Genomic DNA, 13128 nt, shown 5'->3' on the forward strand with positions numbered 1-13128 from the left:
TGTTTATAACTTAAACCCTTTCCTTTTCAGTATGGAAGTAATTGGTGATTTCATTTCAATATTTTGCACTGAAATATCCTGCACTGTCTTTTGGCCGATGCCTCTACTTCAATAGCAGAACTAGCAATGTCCAGGTGCTCAATAGAAGTTCTGACATCTGTCAAGCCAGCTCAGACATCTGCTATCTTGCCTTTGGATTTAGTGATGAAGTGTGTTTTCAAGATGACCACATTATTACTTATCTCTCCAACAGATTAAAGGGAATGCTGAATTGGAAGTATTGGGGAATTGGTAGAGGATTCATTGAGTTCAAGCCCGTTCTCTTCTCTGAGGACAGCATTTCTGATCTCACCACTGCTACTGTTCACGGTGAGATAGTGCAATCTGAAACAGCTCAAAACTTCTTCAGATCATCCTTCAGGGCTACCAACATGACAAGTTAGATGCTTTCAATCAGCAACCAGGAAGAACATCACAAGAACACGAGGGCAGGCATGTATGAAATGGATAATAAAGGAATCCCATGAGTAATGGGTAAATTGAGATTACAGTGGACAACAAGAAATTAACTTTTATTGAATATAATGTATTTAATTTCATAATAGTGCTGATACTTTGCAATAAATCAACTAAGCTAAAAATGTTTTGTTGATGATTTTCGTTTGTCTGAGCTTCCAACAGTAATCGGCAAGCATTGTTGGATTCCAGTCGCTCTGATACAGTTTCTCCATGACCACAATGTCCAAGTGAAACATTTCACCATGCTCGTCAATGACAGCACCAAAATTTGCAGGGAAGAAGTCTAAATGGGAATGCAGAAAATCAATCTTTAGTGACATGTTGCACTTCACAGTTCTGTATTCTTGAGGCACGTTGGCAAGTAGCTGCACATAGTTTGGTGCTCTGTAGTTGCCAAGAATATTTTCACCAACATCCTTGAATGTCTTCCATCCAATTTTCTTCAGCCTCACTAGCAGTTTTTCGAATTGCCTGTCATTGATTACCTGCTTGATTGTGGACCAACAAAAGTGCCTTCTTTAATCTTGGCATCAGTTACTCTGACTTGAATTATGAACTGAAATAACATATTTAGGTGATTTTTTAAAAAAATGGTGCCTGATAGGGAAATTTCATGGTAATTTTCAACAGCAGCAGCTCAAAATCCATGAGATACACCCAAAAGTACTCAGGAAGCAAAAAATTTGTCGCCTAGTGTTACATTCATTGAAAACATAGCTTAATCAGTTGTTTTCTCATTGATCACAAAAGGACACCAGACCTTGCCTCCTCCTTTCTTCTTCCTCTTGCTAATCTTTTTCCCCTTCCTCTGCTCTCCTGCTGCAAAGATCCTGGCAAGATACGAGTCTGCTTCATGGTCACAATGTGGAGAATGGAATAGATGATGGCAAGTTCCAACACTGTGCTGCAGTTTACTATAAGGCACTGTCAATGGTATCATAGAAAATACGTCATTTCAATATGATCTGCTTAATTCCCCTGCAGATGCCAGCATGATTCTCAATTTATGAAAGTTATTGTTTGGGATGCTGACAGGCAGATGGTTGGAGATTAACTCTAGGCCCAAATAGCTGCACTGGAAGGCTTAGTGACTGTCAAAGGAATGAATGATACACACAAGAGATTCTGCAGATACTGGAAATTCAGAGAAGCACACACAAAACACTGGAGAAATTCAGCAGGTCAGACAGTATCTCTGGAGAAGAATAAACAGTCAACGTTTCAGACTGAGACCCTTCGTCAGGACTGGCTAAATGATACTCACTTCCCAGATATCACAATTTAACCATCACAGTTTTCTTCTCTACTGCATGATCAGGAAGTGAAATTGCAATGTTCTTAATATGATGAAGGTGAATTTAATTACTCCCTGCCCCATTGGAAAGTCCTTGGATTCATAACATTTGCAAGGTGCTCTTTTCCACGTGCTATGAATTTAACTTCCGAAGACTGTTCTCTTTCCCTCAAATGGAGTAAAATTCTACAACTTACTTATTTAAGCTCCATCATCCCTACTGGGGCATGGGCCACTGACACTAGCTTGCAAAGTCCTCTATCCTGAGTCAGTCTTTCACGTTGTCTCCAGGTGTAGCCCATCTTCTTAGTCTATCCTTCCTCACCCAGGGATGAGGTCCTCAGAGCTTCTGTTGGCATTTCTATAGCACTGGACTTTAAAGGATGGGGTTGCTAGATCCACGCCCAACCTTCCTCCTTTCACAGCCGGGCTTGGGCCAGTCCAGAGAGGGGTTGAAACGTTCTGCATAATTGTGTCAATAAAGTCCTCGCCAGCAGCGGTATGAAGGCAGCAAGGAAACGTGTGCTCCACAACACCTTCACTCCCTGAGATGCACTTGACTGAGCAGAATCAGAATCAGGTTTAATAGCAGTGGCTTATGTTGTGAAAGTTGTTACTTTGTGACAGCAGTATGTTGCAACACAAATATTTTTTTTAAAACTAAATTGCATTAAGAAATATATAATAAAATACCTAGTGCAAAAAAGAAAAAAAAGGTGAGGTAATGTACATGGATTCATTGTCCATTCAGAAGTCTGATGGCAAAGGGGAAGAAGGTCCTGTACCTCCTCCATGATGGGCATGCCCTGCGTGATGGAGGTCCTTAATGATGGATGCCGCCATTTTTTTGGCATGGCCTTTTAAAGATGTCCTCTATGCTGAAGAGGTTAGTACCTATGATGGAGCTGGCCGAGTTTGCAACACTCTGCAGTTTTTTTCAATCCTGTGCAGTGGCCCCTCTATACCAGTTAGAATGCTCTCCATGGTACATCTGTACAAATTTGTGAGTCTTTGATGACATATGAAGTGACTCCTCCTAGCTCCTAATAAAATAGAGCTGTTGTTGTGCCTTCTTTGTAATTGCATCAATATATTGGGCCCAGGATAGATCTTCAGAGATGTTGACGCCCAGAAATTTGAAACTGCTCACCCTTTCTACTGCTCAATAAGGACCAGCGTGTGTTCCCACAACAACTCCTTCCTGAAGTCCACAATCAATTCCTTGTTTCAACTGACATTGAGTGCAAGGTTGTTGTTGCGACACCACTTAATCAGCTGACCTATCTCACTCCTGTATGCCTCTCACCAACATCTGAAATTCTGCCAACAATAGTTGTGTCAATGGCAAATTTCTAGATGGTGTTTGAGCTGTTCCTACCCACACAGTCATGGGTATACACCCTTAGAAATAAGCATACGCATATATATTCAAAGTCTCCTAATGCTGTTTGGCACACTTGCACGGAAAGTACAACCAAAACATCATTGTTAGATAGGATCTCCTGCTGAGCAGCAGCATACTGTATATAAAAATGAAAAAGAGCAGAAACATCTTTCAGTCCTATGCAGTAGCCCCTCCATACCAGACAGTGATGCAGCCTGTCAGAATGCTCTCCACAGTACAATTATAGAAGTTTTTGAGTGTATTTGTATCCATCATACCCATCATCTGTACTAAAATATCTTCTAATTGCCTTCATTTTGTTCAGAATACTGGCTATACCTAACGTACAAAGATAAACACCAACACCCAATGCAAAACAACGAAACAGCTAATAAATATTATTTGGATGGAATCATTTCCAAGCTCTGTGAAGAGATCTGAGACATTCTCCTCTAAACCTTGAGAACTGTATAAATTGCATGCTCCATTTCTCATTTCCTAGTTTTTCATTTAGAAACAGAGACCTTAAAGTCAATGTTAGATCCATCCACAACAGAGGAAGTATGTGATTTCTTCTCCAGCTATCATGAGTTCCCTGCATGATGTTTACATAATCCCTGAGAAAAGGTGTATGCAGTATACTCCAATTCCCATGCATTCAGTTTTTCAAGTGATAGAAAGTTTTCTTCACATTTATGTTGGTGATTTTCTAACTGTTTTAAAGTAAAAAAAAATAGAGAAAGCAATATCACCTTTTGGAAGAGGTTCTTTTCCTAAACCTCCAAGCATTATAGTATTTATATTCCATGTCCCAGTGACAAATTCTTCTTTTACTAAGCGAATTTCTGAAAGTTCCATTTCTTCTTCTCTGTCATTAAGAAACAAATGATCAGATTACGTTCTATTAGATCGTCACTGACTGGAAAAATAAAATATAATTTCAACCATCTTTTAAATTCCTGTTATTAAATAAAATTACACACTGCCACATTAAATAATGTGGGGAAAAAATCTTTCCAAAACAAGTTTACCGTTTCAATTCCAATTCTCGAGCAAAAAGTGCTCTTCTTTCCTCATCTTTCTCATCCTCATTCTCGTAGAAGTGATAGAGAACTGCCAAGTAGTCAGACCCCTGACAACAGAAAAGCAGGAAAGAAACCTCTGACTAATTCCACTGATTCTTATTTGTGCTATATTTTACAAAAAAAAGTTTGGTTCTAATGATAATCAGCAGATCAAACATTACATCCTCAAACAACAACAAATTTGAAGTTTTGTAATCCATAACCTAACAAGAAACTTCAAATTATATACAGTGATGTGCAAAAGTATATATATAAGTAGCTGAAGGGTCTTGGCCCGAAACATCGACTGTACTTTTTTTCCCTCAATGCTGCCTGGCCTGCTGAGTTCTGCCAGCATTTTGTGTGTGTTACTTGGATTTCCAGCATCTGTAGATTTTCTCTTGTTTATATATGGCTCGGGTGCCTAAAACGTTTGCACAATACTATAGTAAATTTATATATTGTACTGTACTGCTGCTGTAAAACAAAAACCAATTTCATGACATGTGAGTGATGATAAACCTGATCTTGATATGGGTCTCTATTGTGGACTGGGAGTGGGAAGGGGGCAGGGAGAGGGGAATCATGTTTGGGAAAAGGGAAAGGGGGAGGGGAGAGAGCAGGAAGCATCAGAGGGACATTCTGTAATGATCAATAAAACAATTGCTAGAAATCAAATGACCCTGCTTGGTGTCTCAGGGCTGGGTCTGTCTGCACCTGCCCCACCCCCCACCCCTGGCACTCCTCTGTTGTCCCACAACCCTCGCATAACACTCCACCCTCACCATTCCTAACATCCTTTGCTCTTGCTAGTTTTACAAACTTGCCCTCTGCTCTACATGGACAAATACAGTACTGTGCAAAAGTCTTAGGCACCCTAGCTGTACAGTATATATGTGCCTAAGACTTTTGCACAGCAGTGTAGATTCTTTAATGAAGCAAAATATCTCAAGGTGTTTCACGATATTGTTACTACACAGAAAATAATGTAAGGTTATTAGTGCAAATGACCAAGAAGCTTGGTCATTAATGGGTTTTAAGGTGCATCTTCAAAACAGAAAGAGAAGAGGATAGGCAGAGGTGTGAGATGGGAATTTCCGGTTCAGAGCTTCACCAGCTAAAGACACAGCTGACAGGAATGAAGCAACTGAACATAGAACTGATCAATAAAGTGGAAACAAATAAGCGCAAATATCTCACAGGATTATAAGATGCAGAAAATCATGGGGACAGGGAAGGTTGAGATCATGGAGCAATCAGAAGGCACGTGTGAGAAATTTATATTTGAGTTCCTCCTTAATTAGGTGTTATTGAGCCCAAGCAGCCACTGCAATGATAAGCAAAAGGGAATTAGGAACTGGTACAATTCAGACATTACCTCATAGTTACAGAGATTAGAATGAGGGAGGCTAAACAGGAGTGTATTTAGTATAGTCAAGTCTCGAGGTAACAAGAAATGTTACAAGTAAAATGCGCATTATACCAGCACACAGTTAGCAGTAATAAGAGCATAATTATACGGGAATATTTGAAAAAGAAACACAAAATGCTGGAGATATTTATATTATTCAGCAGCAAGTATGAAAACATATCAACCCAGTGATTATGTAACAAATTTTAATAAAATACAGGTGTAAAGAAAATGGAAAGGAGAATATCTCTGATTCACTGAAAGGCATTTACACTTCCAACAGATCTATTTTTATTTTCTTCACTTGTTTGATTGCCACACTCCCTTATCTTACACACCATCCTCTTTTGTCACCTCTCGTCTTCTACTTTTTCCTTTTTATCCTTTCCTCCCCTTTGTTTTTCTCTGCCTCAGCATTTAATCATTTTCCTGATCTTCACTCAGAATTGTTATGTTTCTTTCTCTGCAGATACTACATTGAAAATAGATATCCAAGGGGTAGCAGCAGAGAAACAGTTGAAAAGGGAGTGTACTTTACAAAGTGTCCAGTCACTATGCACCGAGATCATAAGAATTGGGTGGAGATAACAAGTAATCAGTTTTTTTCCTGCCTGTCCTTCTTATTTATTTTCATAGTTTGCAATGTGAAGAATATCTAAATTGAAGAATGATGCTTCAATAATAATTGGGCTATTTCATTCAATCTCAAAAAAAGTCAATCAGTTCAAAGAATGAATCAATTGATTACGTAATTTTTACAATTGGTTTTTACCTGCAGTGGGTTTAATAGTCAACCACTTCAGTTATTAATATTAATCTATTGCTTCAATACAGAGACATATTGCAGTCTAATATGCAAGATGCAAAAAAGACGTAGAGGCAGCAAGCTGCTCAAAGTATTGTATAATACAGTAAATAAAATCTGAGTAATGATGTTATGTACAAGTGCAAACATGTCCTCTTCCTACAGTTTGTACAAGAGATTACCAATCTTCCAACATCCTTTATACCTAGAAATATTTTGTAATTACACTCCTGAAAGGCCTGATGTAACTTTTAGATTATGTTCCTCACTTCAGTTCTCAACCAGTGTAGGCAGTTTCTATCTACCCTCTTTTCTTTTATAGCTTGAGAATTTCTAGCCCCTTTTGAAATTTAACTTTCACACAGCCACATATTATCCAAGTCAATGTACCATGAAATTCCCTCCAAAGCCCGAGCATATCTTGGTATTCTAGGGATATTCTAAATAAAGCACACAAAATGCTGGAGGAACTCAGCAGGCCAGGCAGCATCTATGGAAAAGAGTAAACAGTTGATGTTTCGGGCCAAGACCCTTTATCAGGACTGAAAAATAGTCTAGGACTTAAACTTCCACTGTTTACTCTTTTCCGTAGATGCTACCTAGTTTGCTGAGTTCTTCCAGCATTTTGTATGTGTTGCTTTGGATTTCCAGCATCTGCAGATTTTCTCATTTTTGATATTCTAAGTAAAGCTTTGACTATTTGCACTATTCAATTACACCCACACTGTAGCTGTAGGTACTGGGAAAAACCCGTATCATGGTTTGAGTCAAAGCAGTATATTCATTGATAACAAATATAGCCAAATCACTCCCCAGCATCAATTTGTAACAACTGCCAATATAAATAAAAATTAGTCAATGCTTAATAATATCAGGCCCACAAAATGGCTAAGTATTTACTATCTCCCATCAGGCTTGTGCTGCCCTCTCCATAAATCATTCAATAAATGCAGCCAGTGTACACTGTACAAACTGTTTTTTGAAATAACTAAATATGCTTACCTTAAAAGGCAAATAAATTTAGTTTTGCACATAGTAATTCAATGTGGTATAGATTAATTAAGTGCTACTATAGCTAAACCAGTATCTCATTTGAAACTTGTAATTGCCTGTGTCTCTTTAGAAAAGAAAGGGTAATCCTTTCAATCATTTATTCCTAAACTGCCATCACAAAATTACTTGTTTAGTAGATTGTTGCTTCTGTTGCCTTAACATCTATAAATTATCTGCCAAGTTTACCTACACTTTTAAAGTAATCCATTGTATTGTCCTGAAGGATACAAAGGTGCTACACAAATTGAAATGTATCTTTGTTTTGTAGCGTATTCCATAGAAATAAATGAGTGGATTCATTTTACTCAATTTTACTCCAAAAATAAAGACAATGTGTTTTTTTTAACTGATTCTCATTAGGTAGATTAATAAATTTCTTGCATGAAAATAAATTAATTAACTTACAAGGACTGCAGCCTCAAATTTGCATTATTAATATACAGGTATGTATTCAATGTAAATCAAGTGCTTTAGTTGAATCGGACTCCAAAGCAGAGTCTCATTTCACTTATTTCTAGTGCCAGATGAGAACGCAGTTCCAAAAGGTTGGGGGTGTTGTGGATAGTCTGGATGGTTGTCAGAAATTACAGCAGGACATCAATAGGATGCAAAACTGGGATGAGAAGTGGCAGATAGATTTCTACCCAGATAAGTGACAAGTGGTTTATTTTGGTAAGACAAATTTGAAGACTGAATATAGTATTAATGGTAAGACTCCTGGCAGTGTGGAGGATCAGACAGATCTTGGGGTCCGTGTTGACAGGACACATAAACCTACTGCGCAGGTTGACAGTGTTGTACGGTGTGTTGGCGTTCATCAACCACGGGATTCGTTCAAGAGCCGTGAGGTAATGTTACAGCTTTAAAAGACCTTGGTCAGACCCCGCTTGGAGTACTGTGTTCAGTTCTGGTCATCTCACTACAGGAAGGAGGTGGATACTATTGAAAGAGTGCAGAGGAGATTTACAAGGATGTTGCCTGGATTGGAGAGCATGCCTTATGAGAAGAGGTTGAATGAACTTGGCCTTTTCTCCTTGGAGCGATAGAGGATGAGAGGTGACTTGATAGAGGTGTATCAGATGATGAGAGTCATTGTGGGCCGAAGGACCTGTAATGTGCTGTAGATCTCTATGTTCAATGTTCAAAAAGCCAGCAGTTATCCATTAGTCTATATAATGTGTAAATGCAGCAGTTAACACAAATATCTACATAATACATGTTCAAGTTCTCAAGTTACAGTATTGTGCAAAAGTCTTAGGCACGTATACATAGCTAGGGTGCCTAAGACCTACGCACAGTACTGTATTTGTCGACGTGGGGCTGAGAGCCAGTTTGTAAATCTGGCAGAAGAAAACGATGTTGGGAATGGTAAGAGTGGAGCGCCGCAGGAAGGGTGTGGGATGGGTAGCAGGGAGGGAGTACCAGGGTGGAGTTAGCGCAGATGCAGACACACCAGCCCTGGGACATTGGGCAAGATCATTTGATTTCAAACAATTGGTTTACTGATCATTTCAGAATGTCTCTCTGATACCTCCCACTCCCTCCCTTCTCCCTTCTCCTTTTCCACTCTCTCTGCTCTCTTCCCACTCTCAGTACACAATTGAGACCCATATCAGAATCAGGTTTATCATCACTCACACATGTCAAAAAATTTGTTGTTTTTTTTGTGGCAGCAATACAGTGCAATACATAAAATTACTACAGTACTGTGTGTAAATATTAGGCACCTAGCTATATATATATGTGCCTAAGACTTGCACAGTACTGTACTTCATTATAACTTTTTAACTTAAAGAGCAACATTAATATTTTGGAAGTGTTGCAAATATGCACAATAAATCCAATGAAAACACTCAGTGCTTTATTAACTTCTGACAAACTTTGTTAACATCCCCATAACATACCTGTGTAAGGACGTATGTTAGGTAATCATTTAAATTTATATTTAAATCCTGCTGTGGAACAACTTTTTGGAATTGATTTTCAGATTTAACTTTTCTTTTTTCAATTTCTTTCTTTATTAATAAATACCTGTAAAAATTGGAAATCATGTTTAAAAAGAAGAAGTAGATTCTTCTCACGAGTAGCTGAATTTTTGGTCTATAACTTATTAATACGCATAATAAAGACATTAGCTCTACATATTTCAGCAATGTTCATTTCAAATACAGATCAGTTAGTTAAGAAACTGGGTGTCACAGTGATTCTCTTTTTTCTAAAAAAAAGTAGAATCCTAGGTAATGAAAGCCCCTTCAAAATGGACCCCAAAGCTACAAAATGTTTCCTGTTTCATTATGAATGTGAATATTCACCCCAATTGATATACTTGCATAAGTGAGTTCATCAAATTTTTTCTGCATTAAAGTGTCTTGATGGGAAATAGTAACTATGAACCTATATCTCGCTGCTGCACAACAATTTCTTAGAAGGAGACATCATCATAAAAATAGAAAGAAAGTTGCAAATCATTTGATCAGGAGCCTAATTTGACTACATCTATAAGGCTTCATGAACACAATTTTGTTCTAGTTTTGAAATGTCTCTGCTGCATTAAAAGCCCTACGTACATTTTCCTATGTACTTCACAAATTTGCTTGCACCAATTTGGCCTTTCACCTTCTAACACTAAAGTATCACAGGTCCTACCATCAAATGAAAAGTAAGCCTGAATCTACCACACAGAAGAAACTGTTCTGCTACCTTCATTGCAAATACAACAAAATATCACTTCTCTGTGGAAAAGCATCAACTCCTGTAGCAGCATATTCTTTCCAACCCAGATTGAAGGTTCCCAATTATAACCTTCCCAGATTTGTACAAATAATTTGTCATCTAGAATGATGTGTCCTCCAAGAGGACCACAACTTTGTTGTGGTTTTGAAGTTTGCATTCCTCAATGACTGGAAGAGCTATGTTGGTTGGAGTCAGGGCCTATGCTTTGGCTCTTGGTAAGGTCATCCATATGAAACAGGTCAAAGTGTAGAGGCCAGACTAACACTGGTCCAGCAGATCTCCAGGTTTTGGGGATTCATCTCAGGGCCAACAACTCTGAATGGTGAAACAAAACTGTTAGGAAACAGTAATGAAGAATCCTTCTACATCTGAGTGCAACACTACTCCTGCGCTTTGATCCAAGACTTGCATGGCTGACCGCAATGTAAACTGAGAGGAAGCCATTGGCATGATGAAGGAAACCCTGAACATCGCCAGAGATGGAAGACCTTCATTGCTGCCCATTTGCTAGCAGTGTAACGGGCAGTGAGTAAGAGGAATAATGTGTGGTGTCAGCATAGTAATCAGGTAGTGCTCTGGGATCCGTCTGAAAACCAGAGCTACAGGGCTACAGGAACTCCAGCAGTTCACATCTGCATCACTGATCACACTTCAATTAAAATGGTACCACTCATCCCATTTCCAGCTATAAATGTACATTCTTCCTTTTCAAACATTTATCCTATTGCAGCTTAAATGTTCTGCTGCAATAGCCATGTGCGTTAAACTTCCGAATACTTTACTTTATTTATTTAATTTAAAGATACAGCACAGAACAGGCCGCTCTGGCCCTTCGGGCTGTGCCACCTCCCCCCCCCACCCCCGATTTAACCCCAGTCTAATCACGGGACAATTTACAATAACCAATTAACCTACCAATTGTTATGTCTTTGCACTGTGGGAGGAAACTGGAGCACCTAAAGAAAACCCACGCATTCCATGTGGAGGACCGACAGACTCCTTCCAGATGACATCGGAACTGAAGTCCGAACTCCAACACCTCAAGCTGTCAGAGCTTTGCGCTAACCACTACGTTACTGTGGCCATATTATTTACCATGGCCAATAATATGTGTGAAAACTTATTTAGATTATGAGCTTGGATTTTGATTATAATTTTCTCCATTGATTTTTTTGAAATTGGTCTTTTATTGAGTCAAATTTTAACAATAACAGGCTAAGCTTGTTGCATAAAAATGGGCTATTGAGCCTGAGTTGACTCCTTGTAGTGCTACCTAGTCATTCCCATTCTCCTGCTCTTTTCTTACACTGTAATTACTTCAAATATTCCATAAGTGAACTGCATCTACAACATCTTCAGGGAGTGAATTAGAAGTATTGGATACATGGTGTAGTAAATATTTTTATCTGAAACTTATGTCATACGTTTTAAATCAATGTCTTCCTATCCTTGACCCTCCACTATACATGCTCTCTACTTCGTTCATTTCCATGACCATAATTGTTCTTGGCAAATATTCAAGAGAAATGATTTGCCATTGTCACCTTCTGGGCAGTGTATTTACAAGACAGATGACCCCAACCATTATCAATACTCTTCAGAGATTGTCTGTCTGGCATCAGTGGTCACATAACCAAGATTTGTGATATGCACCAGCTATTCATACGACCATCCGCCGCCTACTCCTGAGGCTTCACGTGACCCTGATCAGGGGGCTAAGCAGGTGCCACACCTTGTCTGAGGGTTAACTGAGGGAAGGAATGCTTTACACCTCTTCTGGTAGAGATATAATTCCACCCCACCACCTAGGCTCTCTACTTACCCTGTCCAAATCAGTCATGGTTTTAAACACCATAATAAATCTCCTCTCAAATTTCTCTGTTCCAAGAAACAAACACAGACATTTTCTCCTGATAACAGAAAGACTTCACACCTGCAATTATTCTGGTAAACACTTTCTGTATGTTTAAAAGGGATTCATATCCCCACAAAATTTAGTACCAACTGAAGCTCATAAGAAAACAGTATGAAGTCCAGTGATATGCATTTATATAATCTTAGGCAGACTTATGAATATTGATTTGAAATAATTCTCTTGTAAAATAACCTGTCATCAAGTATACAAAACTGTGCCAGTACCTGCTGCAAGGAGCAAGTCAGAATCAGGTTTATTAACACTGTCTTATATGAAGTGAAGTTTGTTGTTTGGGGCAGCAGTACATCCAGTTTCACAGTCAGTCAGCTGCATTTGCCTCTGGCATGCTTGCCTCTTCTGAGTCCATTAATAGTGACCTGCTGGAATTTACCATCCTGATCCAAAATGTGGAGATGCTGGTATGATGATTGGACCTTGTACAATGTAACAGTATTATGTTGTGGAGCCACAACTATACCCAAGTACTGAGCAGTTAGAGAAACAACAAGACCAAAGTCAGACGGTGCAGCCTCCTGCCTAGTACAACATCACACCACCACTGTTCCTTCTAAGCGGCACGGGTGCACAGCCGCACAGCAACTGAAATGTTCCCATGCACATAGACTTTATTGTCACGCAAATTGAATTTTCTTTTATATAATATTAATATAATTTTGAAGTTTATGTCTGTATAGATATAGTATAATTGTAATATAATTGTGAATACCCTGTAATTAATTACATTAATTAATATAATCCATATATTTTCTAAATAATAAATGTGCCACAATCTTTACGTTGAAATGTTTTAGGGCTTCAATGTACTTACGTTGTCAATGTTTGAAGTTACAGCATTGTTACAAACTGTAACAACAAAGACAGAATGGAAATCGATAGCTCACTGTCAATAAACTGCCAACCAACACTGTCTAAATTTAAAGGTTTATGAA

General features: G+C 38.6%; 1 protein-coding gene across 1 annotated transcript in view; it reads right to left on the reverse strand.

The window, feature by feature from the left end:
- Positions 1-629: 629 nt before the first annotated feature.
- LOC140187003 (coiled-coil domain-containing protein 87-like) overlaps positions 630-13128 on the reverse strand; it is a 47658-nt gene continuing 35159 nt past the window's right edge. Inside the window, exons 13-16 of the mRNA XM_072241864.1 lie at positions 9435-9561; positions 4229-4329; positions 3950-4065; positions 630-802 (exon numbers count right to left, since the gene is read on the reverse strand). Of these exons, the coding sequence (XP_072097965.1) occupies positions 630-802; positions 3950-4065; positions 4229-4329; positions 9435-9561 (517 nt within the window). The remainder of the gene's footprint in view (positions 803-3949; positions 4066-4228; positions 4330-9434; positions 9562-13128) is intronic.

This window comes from Mobula birostris, chromosome 23, assembly GCF_030028105.1.
Source record: "Mobula birostris isolate sMobBir1 chromosome 23, sMobBir1.hap1, whole genome shotgun sequence".
Lineage (NCBI taxonomy): Eukaryota > Metazoa > Chordata > Chondrichthyes > Myliobatiformes > Myliobatidae > Mobula > Mobula birostris.